The sequence below is a fragment of the Megalobrama amblycephala genome, linkage group LG24 (assembly GCF_018812025.1).
Source record: "Megalobrama amblycephala isolate DHTTF-2021 linkage group LG24, ASM1881202v1, whole genome shotgun sequence".
Taxonomy (NCBI): domain Eukaryota; kingdom Metazoa; phylum Chordata; class Actinopteri; order Cypriniformes; family Xenocyprididae; genus Megalobrama; species Megalobrama amblycephala.
The window spans coordinates 8,340,977-8,362,302 of NC_063067.1; the positions used below are offsets into that span (position 1 = coordinate 8,340,977).

The 21,326-nt window shown below is 35.9% G+C and overlaps 2 protein-coding genes across 4 annotated transcripts in view; one reads left to right on the forward strand and one right to left on the reverse strand.

The window, feature by feature from the left end:
* The window catches only part of hoxc11a (homeobox C11a), a 92,635-nt gene that overhangs the window by 3,540 nt on the left and 67,769 nt on the right, over positions 1–21,326 (forward strand). The window lies entirely within an intron of this gene.
* Positions 1,191–20,148, reverse strand: calcoco1a (calcium binding and coiled-coil domain 1a). Of its 2 annotated transcripts, XM_048178956.1 has the most exons (15): positions 19,967–20,145; positions 17,325–17,477; positions 17,136–17,238; positions 15,538–15,740; positions 13,056–13,268; positions 12,717–12,865; positions 11,447–11,516; positions 11,196–11,351; positions 10,085–10,339; positions 9,876–10,001; positions 8,243–8,338; positions 6,679–6,766; positions 5,135–5,388; positions 3,805–3,896; positions 1,191–3,171 (listed from the first exon to the last, which is right to left on the reverse strand). In XM_048178956.1, exons 2-15 carry the CDS (start codon positions 17,454–17,456, stop codon positions 3,144–3,146), a joined length of 1,965 nt encoding a protein of 654 aa, XP_048034913.1. In that variant the 5' UTR covers positions 17,457–17,477; positions 19,967–20,145; the 3' UTR covers positions 1,191–3,143. The 2 variants fall into 2 exon arrangements, with proteins under 2 accessions (XP_048034913.1, XP_048034914.1); XM_048178957.1 differs by lacking the exon at positions 11,196–11,351 and having other exon boundaries at positions 19,967–20,148.

Here is a 21,326-nt window from a genome sequence, read left to right on the forward strand (position 1 = left end):
CTTTTACATTTCTAATTAAAAGAGATAAAGAGTGAAGGAGTCATCAATCCTACAGTGATTTCCCTGTTAAGGTTTTAGAGGCAGCCGTAAAGCAGGCAGCCCGGCTCCATTGATTTTATAATTAGCTCCCGTCATGCTGCTAGGGGACTGAGCGTGGAGAAGAGAAAAAACATGGGAGAGCTAGAGAGAGAGTGGTATAGGAAAAGCAACAGAGAAAAAAATGGGGTGAAGGTCAGCAAAAAGTTGTTAAAAAGCAAGAGAGGATAACAGGGGGGCAATGGTCCAATTCTACACAAGTATCTTTACAGGTAAATCAAAAGCCACATCCATAATCCACCGAACCTGTAGTGCCTTGTGCTGTATCAATGACATGATGTTCTTGTGATCAAAATTAACCTAGTGAAAATAGATCCAAATAATGTATACATTTGATATGGATTTTAATATTGTTGTAAACAAAGCCATTTCCATAAAACAATAAAATAAATTAAATTTTACTTGTAATTGTTACAGAAATGTTTTGTTAATTTTTAACATTATGCATTAGATATTGTGAATTAACAATGAACACTAAGAGCATCTATTAATCGTGGTTAGGGATGCGGTGATATTACAGTTCTGGCCAATACCAATAAGCCAGTAATACTTTTCATGTTATGGCTGATAACCGATAACTGGTCAATATTAAAGTTTTATACTGTTTTGCTTAAATCAACTATGCTACAAGCAAATTTCAGCATCGCAACACTATAATGCATGAAAAATTAACATTCAGTTCTTATTCTAAGTGTCATTAGATCAGTTTTTAAAAATTAACTTTAAGTGAGCATTAGATGAGAGCAAAGGTAATCTAAATGTAAAAATTAGGGAAATGAGCATGAGCTGAATATTGACCTATACAGATTTTGAAAAAAATCTCTAACATCCTCCAAAATGGTACTAGGTCCTAGGTTAATGTCATTTTCTGCTTATACTAATACATTTTATAATTTCAATTTGTATAAATTAGGTAATGTATAGTGAACAAACATGAATTAACAATGAACAATAGTGTATTTATAAATGAATATTAACCCACAATAATAAATGCTGTAAAATCGTCTCATTTTTAGTTACTTAATGCAAATAATGTTTAACGAATTAACCTTATTGTGAAGTGCTACGTAGAGCACATGGACACACAACAAACATTACATTAATTATTTTATTAATGAAACCCATCCCACATCCTGAACAGAACGGCATAACCTAAAACAAAGTTAGATAAGTGAAAGTAGGAATAACTGCACAAAAAAAGCAAACAATAAAACAAATTCTTTGATTGTATTACCCTGAAATGACCTGCGTTCTTAAAGACAATGTCTCTTAGACATTACAGAAACTCAGGAAAGTGGACAACCATTACGTAGGACTAATCTTAACATATTGCCTGCTATAAACAGGTTTACGGTTGTAGTATAGTGGCTAACGGGAATCTTTTTTTTTTTTTGCATCTACTGGGTGATCAAACTGAGCTTTCAGGTTACATTTCAGGTGAAGTTTATCTCATGAAAATGGGAACTGTTTTCAATCTCAGATATCCTGACACTAAAGATGACGCTCTAGAGTACAGTGACCAGTGCACAATACAAATACAGTAGACTGATGAATACAAAGTGATCGCAAAAGCCTGTTTCAGTGAGGTGTAATGGTTACATCACTTTTAAAGTCAATACAGATTATGACATGTTGTATAAAAGGCAAATAACATATAGGAGCTATTTAAACGTCACCCTACAGTAAACAGCAAGAACAAATCAACCAAACAGAAGTTCTGTGAGTACAGTGAGCTCAACAGGAAAATGTTTCAAACATTAAAAAGAAAAAAAACATTTAATGTATGATACCTTTTCATTAATATTCCCCTTCATTATTTTACTTTTTAATATATGCATTAAAATACTTTCCCTGTGAATGTAATTAAAATGTAATCGTGGTGTCTTGAAATTGTGAATTTTTCCTCAGGTAATGAGCTCCAGCAAAGTTTAAACACGGCCAAATAATGTTCTCCACATGATCAACGTGATGCACCATCAAGCCATCACACGTTCAATTAAATTAAACACGAGATTTCTTCAATTTAGTGAGGCACAATTTAAAAAAGTTCAATTCAACCCTTAAAATAAATTAAAAAAACCTTCTTACAGTACTGCAAAAAGTTTCTAATATATCTCCAACCCGAAGAGGAACATTGAGTAGTTAAGCTGTCTGTCTAAATATATTTGACATACAAATACTAATTTCATCCTTAATGTAAAACAGTGTTTCGATACAATGCAGGAAACTAAGATGAAGCACCAAATATAAATTTGGAGGAATTAAATTCATTAAAATAACTAGTTAAACTGTTCATAAAACCCCAGTTTCCATGCTAAAGTGGATTTTCTCCAAAGAAGATCTCGGGCGTATGAATTTTACACGAAGATGGCGGTAAACTTCCTGAAAGGAATCAAAAGTGCCACTCTTTACTCTTACATCCAAACTGAACGATCAGTCGCTGGTTTAGCCCATTGCACATAATCATTTTATGTGTGAACTTTCACACAATCTTTCTTCAAACATCATTTCTTCAAAATACTTCTACCACAAGACCCACGAAATGAAGAGCACCCAAACTAAATCTTACATTTAAAACCTGAAAAGATCTTGATGGCATTGTGCTTTACGTTATTGCTGATGCAGATTAATGATAACTGTTATAACCATACAAGCCTTATGGCAGAACTCAGATAAAACACAAGAAAATGAAGATTTATCAAAATAAACAACCCTAACACACACAGAAACACACACATTATTTTCTCTGCCTCAAATACAACCTTTCCCTCTATCTGCTCATTACAGACACTTTCTTCTTGTCAGTTGATATGTGTAAAATAACATGTCCGTGCAAGTTACCATAAAACTGTGTGCAACATGAAGAGGTCTAATAGCTTATGCATATTCTAAGTGCATATAAAGTGTAAAGCAAATTGCATATTTAGATACTCATGTCAATATAATGTAAAGCGCAAATGCTTCTAAATACAAAACTCGTAACACGTGTTGCGCTTGCGCAAAGCCATCCACGCTGCGCTGGCCCTCTGTTCTTGCAGTTCAGCTTCTCACCACAGGGGACTCTCTGCCAGATCTCTGCATGACGACACACACAACAGGACAAGAGTGAGTTTGGGAAGAAACGGAGCGTTTATAGATGGCAGAGGGTGAAAGAGATGGATAGAGAGGGAAACAGACAGAGGGGGGGTGGAGGTGTAGAGTTGGGGAGAGAAAGAAAGAGGGTGAAGGAGAGAAGTGAGGGAGAAAGGGTTTTAATGATGCTGAAAATTGGCCGGTGAGCGCTGACTACCCTCTCAGTAAATCATTGCTACAGCTTCCTGTCAACTTATCTGTCCTCTTGTCCTCCCCTCACAGAACTCCCCCTATCCTTTCTCTCACTCTCTTCTCCCTCACTAATTTTATGAGGTGGTATTCAAAACTTCCATCTCCTCACCATATTCGGACTGTCACCATAAATAAAGGCCTGCATTAGCGTGTGCGAGTGTGCAAAGACAGAAAAAGAGACAGACTGTGACAGGGAGATATAAAGTCAGGCGTTCGGGAGAGAGAAGGGCCTAATGTTTTTTGCGACAGTGACATATTTACTCGCGTGGGTTGTGTAAGAGTATATGTGAAAATCTATCTGAGCCCGTGTCTGCAGGTCACAGATAACGACAGTGTGACTGATGGGGTTTATAGACAGTGAATGTGTGTTTGTGCGTGCTGTACCCGAGGGTAGCGTCTCTGTTGTCAGGCAAGAGAAGAGCTGTCTCCTCTCCAGGGCTGTGGCCTCCTGACAAAACGGCCTCAAACTCTTCCTCCTGTAAAACACATGCAGTCACATATGCATGAATAAAGGGCCTATTCACTGCAAGTCTGAAGAACAAGCGCAACCAGCAGTATAGTGCATCTCTTATGAACGACTTCACGCTGAGTTTGAAATATCATTCTGAGATGGTATCATTCTGAATATTGGTATCTGGCTCAATGCATCTCTATGAAGTCCAACACATTGAGCTTGAAATATTATTCTGCAGTATTCTAAGGTTTTATTTTATTCTGAGCCTAGGCTGAGATTGAGCATTTTATGTGCATGTAAAAATCATTAACTTCTAAATGATTTTCCCATTTAGATTCCTAATCAAACCTGATTATTTTTCAATAATGGAAGTAAGGCATTTTCTGTTAATGTGCGAGACTTCTGATTCATTTGCCGCTATAGAAAAATAAAACCAGTGTGTTTATGATCATGATAATTAATTAAAATATGATAAGTACCAATTTGCAATATAAAGCAGTATAATGGACTGCTTTTGTACAGGTAAATTTAACTGTAAGCGACAGACACCGGAAGCAAGACAAATTTAGGTTGCAAATGGCCGTGCCCTGTCATATGTTAAAAAAAGGTGGATACAGATATTATAGCTTTAACCCTCTATTGTATCATAAAAATGTTATGTTCTTTAAAAAAAAAAAAAGTATTTTGTAATTGCGCTGTTTGGTAAAAGTTTCAGCAAAAATGCATTTTAGAAAGATACAATAAAAAATACAGTAAAACAAAATAAAATGAACAATTCAGAGAATTCTAGCTTGTGGGAATTGATATTTTTAAGTAATGCCTTTTATTAAAGGGTGTTGAAATCCTTCACTTCACTAACAGACGCTTCCCAAACTGAACATGAGGGTTAAAGCATTCAGACAATCAAATTTTACTCAGTGAAAAGCTATGTCAGAGAGTTTGGATGTCGGAAAAATTAATAAATGAATAACAATAAATTGTATGTATATACTTCAGCACCTTTCGAGAACTCAATGTTGATCATAATGTAATGCAAAACTTGCAGACCATTCAGCATCTTACATCTCTGAATAGTTTTAGTGCAAATTGTTAGCAAATATTTTATAGCTTATTTTTTGTCATTTGATCATAACAGATTTGATGTGAAGCGAGAGGCACAAGCAGTGTGCCAATTCTTCACCTAATTTTTTTTACGTAACAAAAAAAATATATATATATATTTGGATGTGCTGCAATAACTTAATGATGACAAACCCTCACCGACTCAGAGCTGTGAGTGTGTGTGTGAGCACTGGGCTGGTGTGGAGATGAGAGGGGTGCAGGTTGGCTGATGACCACCATGTCCATGCTGGAGGGATGTCTGGGAGAGGGTGGCGGGGTGGCCGGGAGCAGCAGGTCAGCCTGGGGCTGCTCGCACAGACTGTAGTGGTTCAGAGGCCCAGAAGAGTGTGCATCCTGCAAGGCCTCAGGGTTCTCGTCCTCAGAATCAGATAGCAGTGGGCTTTCTGTATGACCTGAAACCAGGAATGGCAGATGAGCTTTCACAAGTGCCCTAATAAGTGTCTGGCTGCCCAATTATAACAAAAACCAAGCAGTAATTGTCAGGTTTTTTTAATGTTGTTATGTGAATATAATAGAACTTACATTAAATATAAAAATAATATTGTAGAATTTACATTAAAATACTTGTTTTTTTGTGGGGCAACATTATGCCATATTCGTCATGTCAGCTACACATCCAAAACAAGCTAAAAATTAGGGCTGTCAAACGATTAATCGCGATTAATCGCATACAAAATAAAAGTTTGAGTTTGCCTAATATATGTGGGTGTACTGTGTGTAATTATTATGTACATATAAATACAAACACATTCATGTATATATTTGAGAAATATTTACAAGTATATGTATTTATTTATATTTTTATATAATTTATATTATATATAAATAAAAATATTTTGTACATAACATATTTCTCTTAAATATATACATTACTTTGTGTGTATTTATATATACATAATAATTACACACAGTACACCCACATATATTATGCAAACTCAAACTTTTATTTTGTATACGATTAATCGCGATCAATCGTTTGACAGCCCTACTAAAAATGTGAATCTGATTTAATAAAACAGAAAGCAAACAATATGACAAGGCCTGTAAAATGCAAGTCGACACTGCATTCATGCAAGACATGTATGTGATTAGTTATAATGCTTAACCTTATATTTTTGACACTACAAACCTATAAGATCTTGTTTTTTATTTATTTATTGTGTAGCCCTACTGCTTTGAAAGATTTTCCTAATTTGCATAACTAGAACTGTTGTTTAATGCTGTTGTCAGACTTTTCATTATCAGCATAAAGTCTGAACAACTTTGAAGGTTATACTGGCCAAAAACCTGTTCAACTTTACAACTAGAAACTGCCATTTGCCACTGTGGGAAAATGTTAAATTTTTCCGCACAATATGTCAGGTGTGAGCGGTCTGAGGTAAAAGTTAACGAGTCTAATATAAAGCAGTGTTACATTATGATGTTGTGTAGTATGGCAGAGTTGTGTGCTTCCGGGAGATGGGGTCGGTGTGCTGTGTTGTATAGTGGTGAAGACTTGTCATTGTGCAGGGCCGTATAACACAGTGTTGTGCAGTGGTGTGTGGCATTTTATGATGTGGCTGTCTGCCGCCTGGAGTTCTGTGGTATTGTTGTGAGAGGGCAATAAAGAAAGGAGACAGACTCACAATAGTGTCGTTGTGTAGTGATGTTTGTACAGAATTAAAGAAAGCACAGTGACTCACTGCTCTGCAGCAGGGCCGTCTCACTCCATTTAGAATCGCTCAGCACCTCCAGCCTTCTCTCCAGCTGACGGCTGTACTCCATCACTTCCTGCACACACGCACAGTTAACAAACATTACATTGTATAGAATGAAATAATGTCACACTGTTATGTTTAAATACCATACGGTCCGTCATCCTGTCCCTGAATCGGGGGTGTGATAGGTCAGATTTCAGTAAAAACTTGGTGCCTTCATCTTAAGTATACGTAGTAGATTTGTATTTGCAATGTTGTGTTTTTTAATTCATTGTTACATACATTTGCAGTTTCCCTTTTCTTCTTTCAGAACAGCTATAGAGAAAATTAGTGTAAGTACTGGTATAAATAATAATAAACTGGTCACCTTTTTGTTTAACCCGTACCTTAAGTCTTACCATTGTATGTTTAAAAACATATCTTAAATATTCTGGGTAATTTTCAGTCTAATAAGGGCCATGACACACCAATCCAGTGGTCAGCCGTCGATGACACGAGGCGACAACACAGTCGTCTTTCATTGCTGCTATTTCTTTGATGTCAGCTTGTTGCGTAATGGCCATAAAAGTGATGACACCCAGAGCAACTTTTTGAGGAATGTTGCCAGGCAGTGTCGCTGAGTGATGATGCTTGGGCACTTTTCTATTGAGAATGGGAAACAAATTATAATCTAAAGTATCCAGATAGAAATTTGTTACACAGTCTCAATTGGAAAGTGCCCAAGCATCATCGCTCTCCGTGTATCATCACCTTAACAGAACGAAAAATGCATTTTCAGTAATGCACTTACAGTGGGTGGCCAGTCGGAAAACATAGAGCAAAGTGAATAAACATTCAAGATATACAAATTTATGTTAAAGTATAAACATAACAACATTACATATGTAACTCTTGTGACAGAATCACTTATCAACCCTGCAAAGTTTTATTCAAATTTTAACTTTAACATTTTTAACATCATGACTAGCTAAAAATGTAAAGTTACTTTCACTTGGTACCCGCACGGGGATACCATAAAAGGATGCCACATAACTGCATATGCATGACCACACGCCTATGTTGATATTCTGCAAACTCCATTCATAGCCATTACATATGTAACATACTAACCAGATGTTCTTCCAGCTAGTTTATGGCTCAAGTAAGATTTATGTACTTAAGAATTCATGCAAAGACTACTAAAAATACAAGCTTCAGATTTCTGTGTTTAAATCCATCTGCCCACTCCCCTGCTCGGTTTCCAATGTAAGTGTATTTACAATGTGGAAAATTGCTTTAAACCAGGAGCCCAGCGCTGTCAGACACAGAGAGCAAAACATACTCTTGAGAGACAGGTTGCATCTGGTGGTTAGGACTGGTACAACAGCATGTTTCTGCTATGCCTTCAGGCTCAGGTGAATAAGATGGTTGTTTACCAAGAAACTGAAGAAAACTTAGCTGAAACCGAGCAAACATTGTAACTTGTTGGATGACCTGTCAGAACCAGACTTTTAAGATGGCTTTGATAAGAATGTGACTGCACCGGTGAGTTTTGTGCCAAAGATCTTGCCTGTATTTCTGTCTGCAGTTGCTCCTTCTCTTTCTGAGCCACTCTGAGGCTGGCCTTCAGCTCCTGCAGCTCACGGCGAGTCTCGCTTAGCTGAACCTGAAAACACACACACAACTTTCACAAAAGTACTATAAAGTACATGTATTTAAATATTTCGATTTAAGTTACATAGCAAATGTAATTTATACCTTAATTTACATTATATAAATATGCAAATGGCATAGGTCATTCTAGGTCACTAACCAAATGTAAACAAATATGTGATATTGACCATGTTAACTCCTTCAAAAGGTGCTGTTAACACTGTTAAACAGATGGTTCTAAAAATATTGACAAGAAAACCAATTGCTTACTTGAAGAAATTAAAACTGTTAAGACCGTTGAGATAAGGCTACATGCTGTTATTTTAAAGTAATATGTTAATTAATTTAATTTTAAAATATATTATACTGTGTGTGTGATATATATATATATATATATATATATATATATATATATATATATATATATATATATATATATATGTACACTACCGTTCAAAAGTTTTGGATCGGTAAGATTTTTAATGTCTTTAAAAGAAGTTTCGTCTGCTCACCAAGGCTGCATTCATTTAATTAAAAATAAAATAAAAAACATAATATTGTGAAATATTATTACAATTTAAAATAATTGTTTTCTATTTGAATATATTTTACAAAGTAATTTATTCCAGTGATCAAAGCTGAATTTTCAGCATCATTACTCCAGTCTTCAGTGTCACATGATCCTTCAGAAATCATTCTAATATGCTGATCTGCTGCTCAAGAAACATTTATTGTTTACAATTGTATAAAATATTTGTGTACAATATTTCTTTGATGAATAGAAAGTTCAAACGAACAGCGTTTATTTGAAATCTAATCTTTTGTTACATTTTAAATGTCTTTACTGTCACTTTTGATTGATTTAATGCATCCTTGCTGAAAAAAATATTAATTTCTTTAAATTCTTCTCAAAAAAATAAAAATACAAATTCTTACTGACCCCAAACTTTTGAACGGTAGTGTATAATGTTACATAAGCTTTGTATTTCAGATAAATGCTGTTCTTTTGAACTTTCTATTCATCAAGGAATCCTGAAAAAAAGAACACAACTATTTTTAACATTGATAATAATAATAAATGTTTCTTGAGCAGCAAATCAGCATATTAGAATGATTTCTGAAGGATCATGTGACACTGAAGACTGGAGTAATGATGCTGAAAATTCAGCTTTGCATCACAGGAATAAATTACATTTTAAAATATATTCCAATAGAAAACAGTTATTTTAAATTGTAATAATATTTCACAATATTACTGTTTTTACTGTATTTTTAATTTTTTTTTTAATAAAAAAAAAAAAAAACAATCTTGGTGAGCAGACAAAACTTCTTTTAAAAATATTAAAAATCTTACCGATCCCAAACTTTTGAACGGTAGTGTATGTATATATATATAATATATACACACACACACACACTATATTTTATTTATATATATATATATATATATATATATATATATATATATATATATATATATATATATATATATATATATATATATATATATATATATAATAATTTATCATTTCTATATTTTTTCTATTTACCCGATTGCAGTCTTTCTCTCGTCCCAGCTCCACTACTGCTTTTTCTCTCTCCATCCTCGCCTCTTGCAACATCTCCTCCTTCTGCTGGATCTCATCATTTAGGCGTTCCAGACGCACTTTGTCCATCTGTCAGTTCATGCAGTCACTTCAATGAACAACAGTCTCAAAGTTGCTATTGTGTTTTAAAAAATAATTTTAGCTGCACGTACCTCAGCATTCTGCTGCAGGGTCTCTCTTTCCTTTGCCCAGTTGGCTCTGCCCTCTCTCAGAGCCAGGCTTGCATCTGCCAGCTGAAGTGTGAGCTGTGCGGCCTGCAGACGCGCCTGATGGAGCTCGGCGTGTGTGGTGTCCCTCTGAGCGACCATGTCTCTCAGCTCCCCTCTCAGAGTCTCCACACAGCGTTCACTCACGTTCAGACGCTCTTGAACACTCCGGAGTTCACTCAATGCTACTTCATTGGCTGCCTGATCAACAATGACACAGATGTAATCGTGTCATGCTAAAAAGACGTTGACAGTCTAGAGGCTGTTAGGATGATCGGTTTTATTTTTTTATTTATTGCTGGACTATATAGACATGGTTCAAATGTGTCACATCATTTCTCAGCATCTTATGCTGACTGACCAACTAGAAGAATATGGGAAGGTAAAAACAGTTTATTTAATAAAAATAAATAAAAATCAAAACACTTGCAAAACATACTAACATGTAAAAGTTTGGGGCAAGTAAGTTTTTTTTTTTTTTTTTTTTTTTTTTTTTTTTTAAAAGAAATGGATACTTTTATTCAGCAAGGTTGCTTTAAATTGATCAAAAGTGACAGTAAAGACTACATTGTTACAAAAAATTTCAAATTATTTCAAATAAATGCTTTTCTTCAGAACAGTCCATTAATCAAAGAATACTGAAAAAATGTATAATGGTTTTCACAAAAATATTAAGCAGCAAAACTGTTTTCAAGATTGATGATAAGAAATGTTATTTGAGCACCAATTCAGCATATTAGAATGATTTCTGATTGATCATGTGATGAAAAAAAAAAAAATCTTGCCATGCCCAGACTTTTGAACAGTATCATATGTTAACATATGTTGAGCAGAATGGCCATCAAAGTAGAAAGACATGCTTTCTGCCCCTTTATGGTGTATTTACAACATCTACCAGCAGGGGCTGTCTGGACCATGCTAACCAGCCAAACCTTGACCCCCTTATAAATAACACGAACTTCATGGATAAATGGTGTCAAATATCTATTCTGAGACAATACGCCCCGTGTAAGCCCCCTAATTGAAAGCTGGGGTGTGAAAACTGCTGGAGTGTTACCTCCTTCCTGTGAGCGCTGTTGAGTTTGTGTGTGAGGGTTGTGATGGTGTCTCGGAGCTGTAGAGCATGTGTATCTCTCTGGGCCAGTGAGCTTCTCAGACTCTGAAACTCTGATGAAAGACTGTGCAGCTCTTTTTCTGTCTGTTCCATCTTTAACTAGTATAATACACAAAACAATGGCACAATAATGACCATGTACTTGTGTTTATGCTTATTTGTGTACAAGGGTGTACAAGTGTTAGCTGAGAAACCTTCAGGTTCTTGTGTTCATCCTCATCTTCCTTCTTTTGAGCTGCTGCTTTCTTAGCCCGTTCTCTCATCCTATGCAGAAAAAGGACACAGGAGAACCAATGAAACCACGTGACACATAAAGACAGTATGACCCTGTTCGCAGCACTAAACCGAGCTCTAGAAGGGGTCCATTGTGTCTTGTACATGATCCAATGGCTTCAATGACATTTGGAGGTAGTCAAAGATGCATATGTCCTTAATATATGAAACAATTTTTGTCCTGATATGTCCCAGAGAACACAGGAGGACTACTTACTTATATAACACATACTGATTAAACAATAATTTTAGTACAGTACAGCTTAAAACATCAACACTCAATTCAATGCTCAAGCCATCAACATGCAGTGACAATTATATAGTATTTTGTTTGTGTGCACCCTTTAGTCCTCTGTTTAGTTATGAAATTTGAGAAAATCTTGATGAAATCGGATCAGAAGTGTTCACTGGAGACACATTAGTTGTAAATAAACACAATCAATGTAGTCTGAATCAGAAACAAATAACTCTTATGGGTTATTTTTAGGGAATCAAAAATACTGATGCACTGAAATGAAAACTTATTTTCGTTTTGATAAACTTCAGGCAAAAACCAAAACCGAAAATAAAGTTTTGGTAATTAAATTTAGATAACTGGGTCATTGAACTCGGTATGCTATTCAGGGTGTTGTTTACATATTGCTACTCTAGCATGAGAGTTGGTCACGTTGAAGTGCATTTACACTGCTGACATGTTTACCTGTTGTAGCTTATCCGCGTTTTTTTGCATGAAATATACACTGATACAGTCAAAATGCGTCATCAGAGAAGCGCAAACTGTATCAGTCAATGATTTCGGCCATCCAAAACTATATTGCCTGAAACAATTGTTTTTTTTTTGTTTGTTTTCCACGAAAGTTCAATGCATCACTGATCAAAAACATTCATCATGACTGTGACCAGTGTAGCCTGATTTCTGAAATTAGTGTCTCTTATAAGCTGATTCTTTCAATGAATACCTCCTCAAAAACACAGGTTACCAATTTGAATTAGTCTGAACCTCTGCCCTGCATAATTTACAGCATCAACAGAGAGTTAATTTCTTTCATATGTAAAGCAAAGTGTTCATTATAACTGTAACTATATAATGCACCCAAATTAATTGGAGTCGAATCAAATCTGAATCAATACCCAGCCATACACATGTGTAACAAAAGTAATTTAAAGACTAGGAAACACAAAGCCTCTCACCTTTCTAGGTCAGTCTCTCTCTCCAGGCCTCTCTGGGTCAGTACTTTAATGTCCTCCTCTAGCTCTCTGATTCGCTGCTCATTAGCTTCTTTTTGAGCTAGCAGGGCTTCCTTCTCCTCTGTCAGGCCCTTACCTAAATCCTCAGCTTCCTAAAAGAGAGAGGTGTGATGGTAGTGAGGTGCTTAAACTAAACTGTAACACTAAAAATCATTTAGCAGTTAGCTTTCCGCCAGTGTGTGTGAACATATACACCACAGTAAACACATTAAAGACAAAATATACACAAAACCATGACCCAGGGCTAACCACACAGGCTGATGGAATGAGTGTTTACACTACCTTCTGCTTCTTTTTCATTTCCTCTACTTTCTCGATATATTCTCTCACTTCCTCCTTCAGCTCGCCAATCTTCCTTTCCAGCTCCTTGCGGCTCTGCTCCCAGGAGCTTCTGTCTCTTTCTCTCCTGCCTTTCTCCCTCTCCACATTCTGGTCAGCTGCTTCCAGAGCCTGAAGCAGCTCAGCACGCTCCTTCAAACACTCCTGCAGACGTCTCTGTTAGGAAGAACGACAGAGAAAGATACAGATATTAATAAAAAAAATAAATACAAATGAAGAAAGCCTAATTTTAAATTAGGTCTGTCAATTGATTAAAAAGTTTGAAACAAATTTTTATATTTTATTTATATATATATATATATATATATATATATATATATATATATATATATAATATATATATATGAGAGAGAGAGAGAGAGAGAATATTTTTCTTGTAGCAGACCAAGTAAATCAAATAAATGATATAATAAATCATTTAATGTAATTAAGTTTCTGAAGTTTATGTCTTCCTCACATATGCTATATCAGTAACAAAAACAGCATTACTGACTTGGTTGGAAAGCTCTAAAGCTATTCATGTGATTCTCAAATCACACAACAAACCCATACATTGTGGAAATGTTAAAAGGAGACTCTGTCTGAGGCCTGCAGTCTTCTAAATTGCTAGAAAAAATGAATGAAATAAATTATAACCTGGAAGTTAAACAAAAATACAGAGAAATGGTGCATTAAAGGCACAATATGTAGTTTTTCACCACTAGAGGTCGCTTATTCAAAAGAAAGGCATAGCTTGATGACGCCTTGATTTCACGGAATCTTGGGAGGTGTTGTCTTCACTTTACAGCCAGGGGAAAAGAATCCGACGGGACTCGGGCAGAAATCATGTTCATGGATGAGCTAGTGTATTGAAGATTTATCAACATTACTGTAGTATGAAGCAGGGTGTGGCTGAAAGCCTTTGGAGCGGAACGAGGCCGCTGGTGCGATTGATAATGAGAGACAAGCGCGACACACGTCTCGAGAGCTTTTATTATGCCGCAGACGAGCGCTTCCGCTTCTTCCGGTCATGCGTATGTGGGGTAAAGCAGCTCTGTTTTATCATATTAGATACAATTGTGTGTTGAAAGTTGTTATAATGCTACTCTGTGCATTCGCTCGGTGGCTGCTTTGAGACTCTTGTTGCACACTGCAGTAAGCTAGATCGATATTAGGTATAGTAAAACATGGTACTCGCAGTAAATCAAGAAAAGGAGATTAAAACAATAAGACTTACTGTGTTGAGCTATATAACAATGATTAGTTTTCTGTCAATGAATGTATCCAAACAGTTGCTCACCTGTCTAATAAAACATGTAATATATTAAATCGTCTTTGGTGTTTCCATGGTTTCTACAAAATAAAACTGGAAATCGAGGGTAACAATGTCATTAATAGTCGACACACGTGGTTAAAATGGCTTATTTCTCTGGATTCTTGGAAACATTTGGGATAATGTAAGTAAACAAGTCAACAAAATGTATAAACACTGTTCTAGTGGTTTTTGGACATTTCAATCCAAAAATCTTAGATATTGTGCCTTTTAATTAAAAAAAAGTTTTTTCCACTGTGATTAAAACTTCGAAACCATTATTATTAAGGCTTCATGCTGACAATCACACCCTTGTACTATTTTGTTTTTTACTTCTAATATATGATCATACTGTATATAGTTTAATTGAACTATTTATATAGTCACTATACATTTATCTGATTGGCTAGAAGGTTTGCATTAAAATTGTTTAATGCACAGGTAATTCCAGTCAGTTTAATCGCCATTCTTTATTAACGCTACTTTCATTTAAGCACGTACATGCTATCAATGCTGCCCTGTGACTTTTATTGATAAAATCAGCCTCACCGCTGAGTCATTTCTCAGAAACGAGGGGGTAACACTGAAGTTTTTGAAATGCACAGCTTTAAAAGGATGCTGTACAGATGCAGGTAATTCACACATGCATCACAATTAATTCAAATAAATGCTGTAATTCATTCATCCATAAATGTAATCTTACCGCACTGCTTCATCTCCGTGTCTGATTTAAAGTGGGCTAGATCTAATGAGCCATAACTAATGAAATTAACCATAATTTTTACATTTCTGGTCAGATATTGTGCTGCAAACATCAATAACAACTTTAACTTGTCAATGTTGGCATTTGACCATGGTATATGAGGGATAATCCACAGATACCTGTGCATTAAACCATTTTAATGCACTCTGCTTCTTGTCGGGTGGTTCTTTGCCTTTTTTCTTTTTATTTTGTGCACTAAAATCGCTTCAAGTACAGCTAGCCGTGGATTATCCCTTACATATATCATGCATACAGAGAGAATACTACAGCCTTAGGCAAATGCCTTTACTAGGATCTGGCATTTTCTTATTGTGAAACTTATCATTTGTGTATTGATGGACTGTATTACATATTCTTTGAGTTCATCTGACCTGCAGTAGCTGGGCTCTGGGGATGACCAGCAACATGTTCTCGCCCACTTCCTCTCCTTGACTCTCCTCCTCCAGAGTCACCAGCTCTTCCATGGGCTTTGGGGCTGAGAAGGTAAAGGCAGTGCTGCGAGAACAAACCTCTCCCCTTCCATCCACATACACAAACTGGTACTGCTGAGCACTAGGCCCTGGTAGGTATGAAGCTGAAGAGGGGACAGAAAAAGGAAGCTGTGAAAGGCCAAATACAGGCCAACAAAACTTTAAACAAAACAATTGTCGTGTGGGCTCTGGTTTTGAATATAGGCAAAGTGTACTTGAATACAGCATTTCTTGTCTGGTTATTCATAGTGAGTGAAGTTTGGAGATTTCCTACACAATCACTGCTGATGACCTCATCTGGTTTCTCTCTGAGGTCCTAAACGCACTCTGTCTCCATCACCAGTACTCACCACAAATTACAATGCTGCCATTCTGCACTGTGCAAATCTCAGCCCAGATGACGCTTTCACAGACACGCACGCTTGCAAAAACTCGGTCTAACACTGCTGTTTAGTTTTGGGGTCAGAAATTAATACTTTTATTCAGCAAGGACACGTTAAATAGATCAAAAGTGACGGTATAGACATTTAAAATGTTGTTTTGAAAATAGTAGAGAGTCCTGGAAAAAAAATGTATCACGGTTTTCACAATAAATAAGCTGCTTTCAACATTGATTATGATAAGCAATGATACTTGAGCACCAATATAATAGAATTATTTCTAAAAAATCATGTGACACTGAAGTAACGATGCATCACAGAAATAAATAACATTTTTAAATATATTAAAATAAAATAAACATTTATTTTAAATTGTGAGAATATTTCACAATATTATTGGTTTAACTTTATTTTTGATTGAATAAATGCAGCCTTTTTAAAATAAGAGACTTTTAAAGCTTTTTTAAAAAATTTAAAAATCTTATCGACCCCAAACTTCTACACGGTATTGCATGTTACTTTAAAAGAGTGCTATATAGCGCCCACGCCTTGCAGTTTAATTACTACGGATGTGCTTTTCAGAAACAGGCTTGTCATTGGATTGTCTCAAAGATTAGTCGACTTCTTGGTTATAAGGAAGCCTTGAATAATTAGGGCCCACTAGACGGGGCGTTCACACACAACACACAATTTAATGGCTGTCATTTAAAGAACGCTATAGCACAGCATGGTAAAGCCTTTTAAAATAAACTGCATTTTTAAATTGTCTTTTTAAAGAATTGCCAAAACAAGCATTTTTAGCTTCATTATTTATAAAAAAACAAATTGTAGAGAAGCAAGTCAATCTAGAGTAATTTGGGTACATCCTGCCCATCCCTACTAATAATTAACTGCAGGCGCATTCCTTGTGGCATTTTATCTCTTTCACAGATCATCTGAGGACAAACATTTGCTAATGTACTGAATGCATCTCAGTGAATGAGCCCAGCAGTTGGGTGAATCAATGCATGGAACTGTAATTAGCTTCTTTAAATGTCCCTAAAGCACGCTATTCTTTATTCATACTGTATTGAGACCATCAGCTGACTTTCAAGACACCAAAATCAATGCTTCAGAGACCTTGGAAATTAACGCAGCAGTTCACGGAGGTCCCCTCTTTGTAGCTAGATGGTGCTACTGCCCACACAAACGTATGGTAGTCCTTGATTGATGACCAGCCAACCTGAGGGTAAAAGAAAACAGATCAACTTTAATTAAGCAAAAGAGCCACATCAGTGCTGAGAAGTCCTGGAGACGGCTCTCTCTTACTTTAAATAGACCAATCCAGTCATTACTGGCCCATGTGTGCTGCGAGTTGATGGTATAGTGGCAGTCCACTCTGCTCTGAGGGAAGTAGCAATTTCCGACATTGCGAAACTCCACCCCCAATGTCTTCTCCATGGCAACAGAATAGTAATGCACCTGGGTAGTTATTAAAATTAAAATGGACATATTTAGTCTAAAACTATTTTAGGACCAACAGTTATTATGCATGTTGTTTTATGGCATCATTTTTTGAGAGATTTATGCAAAATATTAGCATAAAAAAAAAAACTATGAACGGCAACAAAGTTGATAAAAATGATGAAAAATGCAATGCGTAATAATAAATTAGTAAAAAGACATAATACGGTAACACTTTACAATAAGGTTAACATTAGTTAATGTATTAACTAACATGAACTAACCATGAGCAATACATTTGTTACTGTATTTGTTAACGTTAGTTAATGAAAATACAGCAGTTCGTTGTTTGTTCATGTTCACAGTGCATTAACTAATGTTAACAATACAACTCTTGATTTTAATAATGTATTAGTAAATGTTGAAATTAACATTAACAAGGATTAAAGGATTAGTCCACTTTCAAATAAACTTTTCCTGATAATTTACTCACCCCCATGTCATCCAAGATGTTCATGTCTTTCTTTCTTCAGTCGAAAAGAAATTAAGGTTTTTGATGAAAACATTCCAGGATTATTCTCCTTATAGTGACTTCAGTGGCCTCCAGACGGTTGAAGGTCAAAATTACAGTTTCAGTGCAGCTTCAAAGAGCTTTAAACGATACCAGACGAGGAATAAGGGTCTTATCTAGCGAAACGATCGGTCATTTTCTAAAAAAAAAAAAATACAACTGTATATGCTTTATAAACACAAATTATCGCCTTGCACGTGCTTCAGCTTTCCGCATTCTCCAAAACGCTTACGCCTACGCCTTCCCTATTCAACTTACGGAAAAAAAACGAAACTGATGCCGCGTTCGTTCCGTAAGTAGAATAGAGAAAGCGTAGGAGATACGGCGTAAGTGTTTTGGAGAATATGGAAAGCTGAAGCACGTGCAAGGCGATAATTTGTGTTTATAAAGCATATACAGTTGTATTTATTTTAGAAAATGACCGATCGTTTCGCTAGATAAGACCCTTATTCCTCGTCTGGTATCGTTTAAAGCCCTTTGAAGCTGCACTGAAACTGTAATTTTGACCTTCAATCGTTTGGTGCCCATTGAAGTCCACTATAAGGAGAATAATCCTGGAATGTTTTCATCAAAAACCTTAATTTCTTTTCGACTGACGAAAGAAAGACATGAACATCTTTGATGACATGGGGGTGAGAAAATATCAGGAAAAGTTTATTTGAAAGTGAACTAATACTTTAATAAATGCTGTAGAAGCGCAGTTAATTATTAGTTCATGTTAACTAATGTAGTTAATATTAGTTAACTAATGAACCTTATTGTAAAGTGTTACCAAAAATGCAATATATTCTAGATAAATTTTATCCTAAAATCTTGATGTTAAGTAAAAGTTCATAGACATGTTACTTATCATGTGTCTTGAAGAAGTGCAGATGAGATAAAAGGCAATAAAGTAATTCTTTTATCTTGAATATGCTATCTATATGTGTAGTTATCTCTATCTATCTATATGTATGCCTTATCTTTGTCCACATTCACAAATATACAACTTCCAAAAGGAATTTTAAACAGGCTTTAGTTAGTCCACAGAAAATTGTATGGACATTATTATTGAGGCTTACTGAGGACAGTAGGGGAGAGGTGAATGTGTTGCGCAATTGAAGAGGTACTGTCTGTTTATGTTAAACTAGATGCCGAGTTCCTGCGGATGACTGATGATGAGTGCCGACTCTCTTACCCGGACACACATCAGCTCTTAGAGAGCATTTGTGACAGGCTGTCTGGTGCCACAAATGCTGTGACTGTCTGTGTGAACTGTATAGATTACAAGTAATGACAGGTGGGCCCATCATTAGCACCTCATAATAAACTACAAACTCCATATTTAGACTCTCCATGAACAGACCAAGGACGTTTTCTGACGTCATCTGTCTGATGTCAGAAACTTGCAGCTTAATTTCAGTGCTCAGTATCAGGCTCTTTTATCTAAAATTATCAAGTATAATTTGATTCTTCATTATATGACTCCTTTAAAATAAAACAGATGGTCACATGAGTTGAAAAAAAAAAAACTAGATAAAAAAAACTAAATATAATTCAATTTACTTTTAATATTACCTGGCACGTGACACCTGATTGTTGCAGCATAATAATTGCTGATATACGAAATAAATGCATTGCAAACAATCGTGGATGGCTACAGCAAGCGAGGCCCAAAGTTAGAAACAATCTCAAGTTACTCCGTACAGCGTGGCAACAAGAAGAAAAACAATGCATAAGCATATCTGACACTTTGTTACAGCAGTTGAAAAAGAAAACCATGACAGCCTTCTAACACTGTTATTGTCAATACAAATTCCATAGGACTGCCTTAAATGAGACTGGATGTTATAAACACGGCATGCTTTGTCTTTAGCTGCGTGCTACTGAACATGCAGCAGTTTTTTTATTTTTTCCTTTGTGGAAAAAACCGCAAACGTCGTATAGCAAAACTCACCCAATTTAGCTTAGATAATCAGAACAATGTCCTCTTGAGAAACGATGTTCGGTCATATAGGAGAAAACATGCATGAGACTGATGACAAGTGTAATTTACACTGACACATTCGCCGAGATGAGCTGTGCCACGAACATCTCACAACAATAACAAAAACAGAAGCATGGGTGCTTTGGAGAGTACTGCTGCATTGTGGGGAATGAAGTTCTATCACTGATTCGGAATCATGGCTCAGACACTCCAAAAAACTAAAATCCCCATCTGTAATGAGATCGCTTTGAAGGTCGATGTGAGAAGTCAAACGTCATGGTAACGGCACAGCGATTGGAGCTCTGATTGGTTCACATTTCGCATCGGATTCATCGACTTACGTTCTATTGGTTAAATATGTATGTCAATCAACTTTTGGCCAATGCGATGCGTGTTCGTTAAACACGCATGGTGAAAAGCAACACGATTGCGAAATGAACTACTCTGACTCGTTTTCGCGAATCGGTTCTTTCGAACAGTTCAAAACTACGATTCATTGATTTACATCTCATGACTAAAAAGTGATATTCTTTAAAACAAACTCTGTTTTGTATATTTAATCAACATATTCGCAGTATGTTCTATTTGTAAAATATTTTGGTAATATGCTTCTCTAGTAATCTATCGCCCCATCAGTCAAATCTTTGGTAAACTTAAAATGCGCATACTGTCAGCTCACTTGTGTGTTCTTGGCTTGCTACGAACCAGACATGTCAGAAAGAGACAGGTTTTGGTTCAGTGAGTCGGTTGACTTGAGAACCACTCGAATTGATTCAGTTCGTTTCGAACGAATCGTTCGGTCTTTTGTATACCAGTTCAAACGATTCCTTTAAAAGGTCCGGTATAGTGATTCGAATGTTTCTGGTTTCCAAGAAACATGTTATATAATATAATAATATCTGCATACATAATATAAAGAGCCTGCGTGGGACATAATCACTCACATGCTTGACTGATGCCTGCAATGACTTCATGTCTTTTAAATGACATCTTTTCAGGGTTATTCTGTTTGATTCCTGCAGTCTCAGTAGGCAGACACACATTTAGCTTGAGTAAACAGCACTCTAATTTTGCTTACTCACAGAAACTTGAAACTAGAATGCTTGGCCGTGAAGCTGAGAAGCAGATGCTAAATGCCTATCATTTTTAAATAATTCCTACAATAATTTGTCTCTCACTTAAAATAAGATGCACTAACCGGCAGCTCAGTGCATGCATTAAAAAAATTGAAATAAAGGGATTTATTATATATTTAATAAATAGTTCATGGAATTAGATAGTTAACATTTGAGGAGAGTCCTCTGTTCCAAAATATTAGTTGTCTGATGTT

Coding starts and splice junctions, on each gene's coding strand:
- calcoco1a (XM_048178956.1), bottom strand. CDS start 17,456: ATGGAGAAGACATTGGGGGTGGAGTTTCGCAATGTCGGAAATTGCTAC. Junction 15,741..17,135: donor CTGCTGCGTTAATTTCCAAG/GTCTCTGAAGCA, acceptor TCCCCTCTTCAG/CTTCATACCTACCAGGGCCT. Junction 5,389..6,678: donor GACGGCCCTGCTGCAGAGCA/GTGAGTCACTGT, acceptor TCCTGGTTTCAG/GTCATACAGAAAGCCCACTG.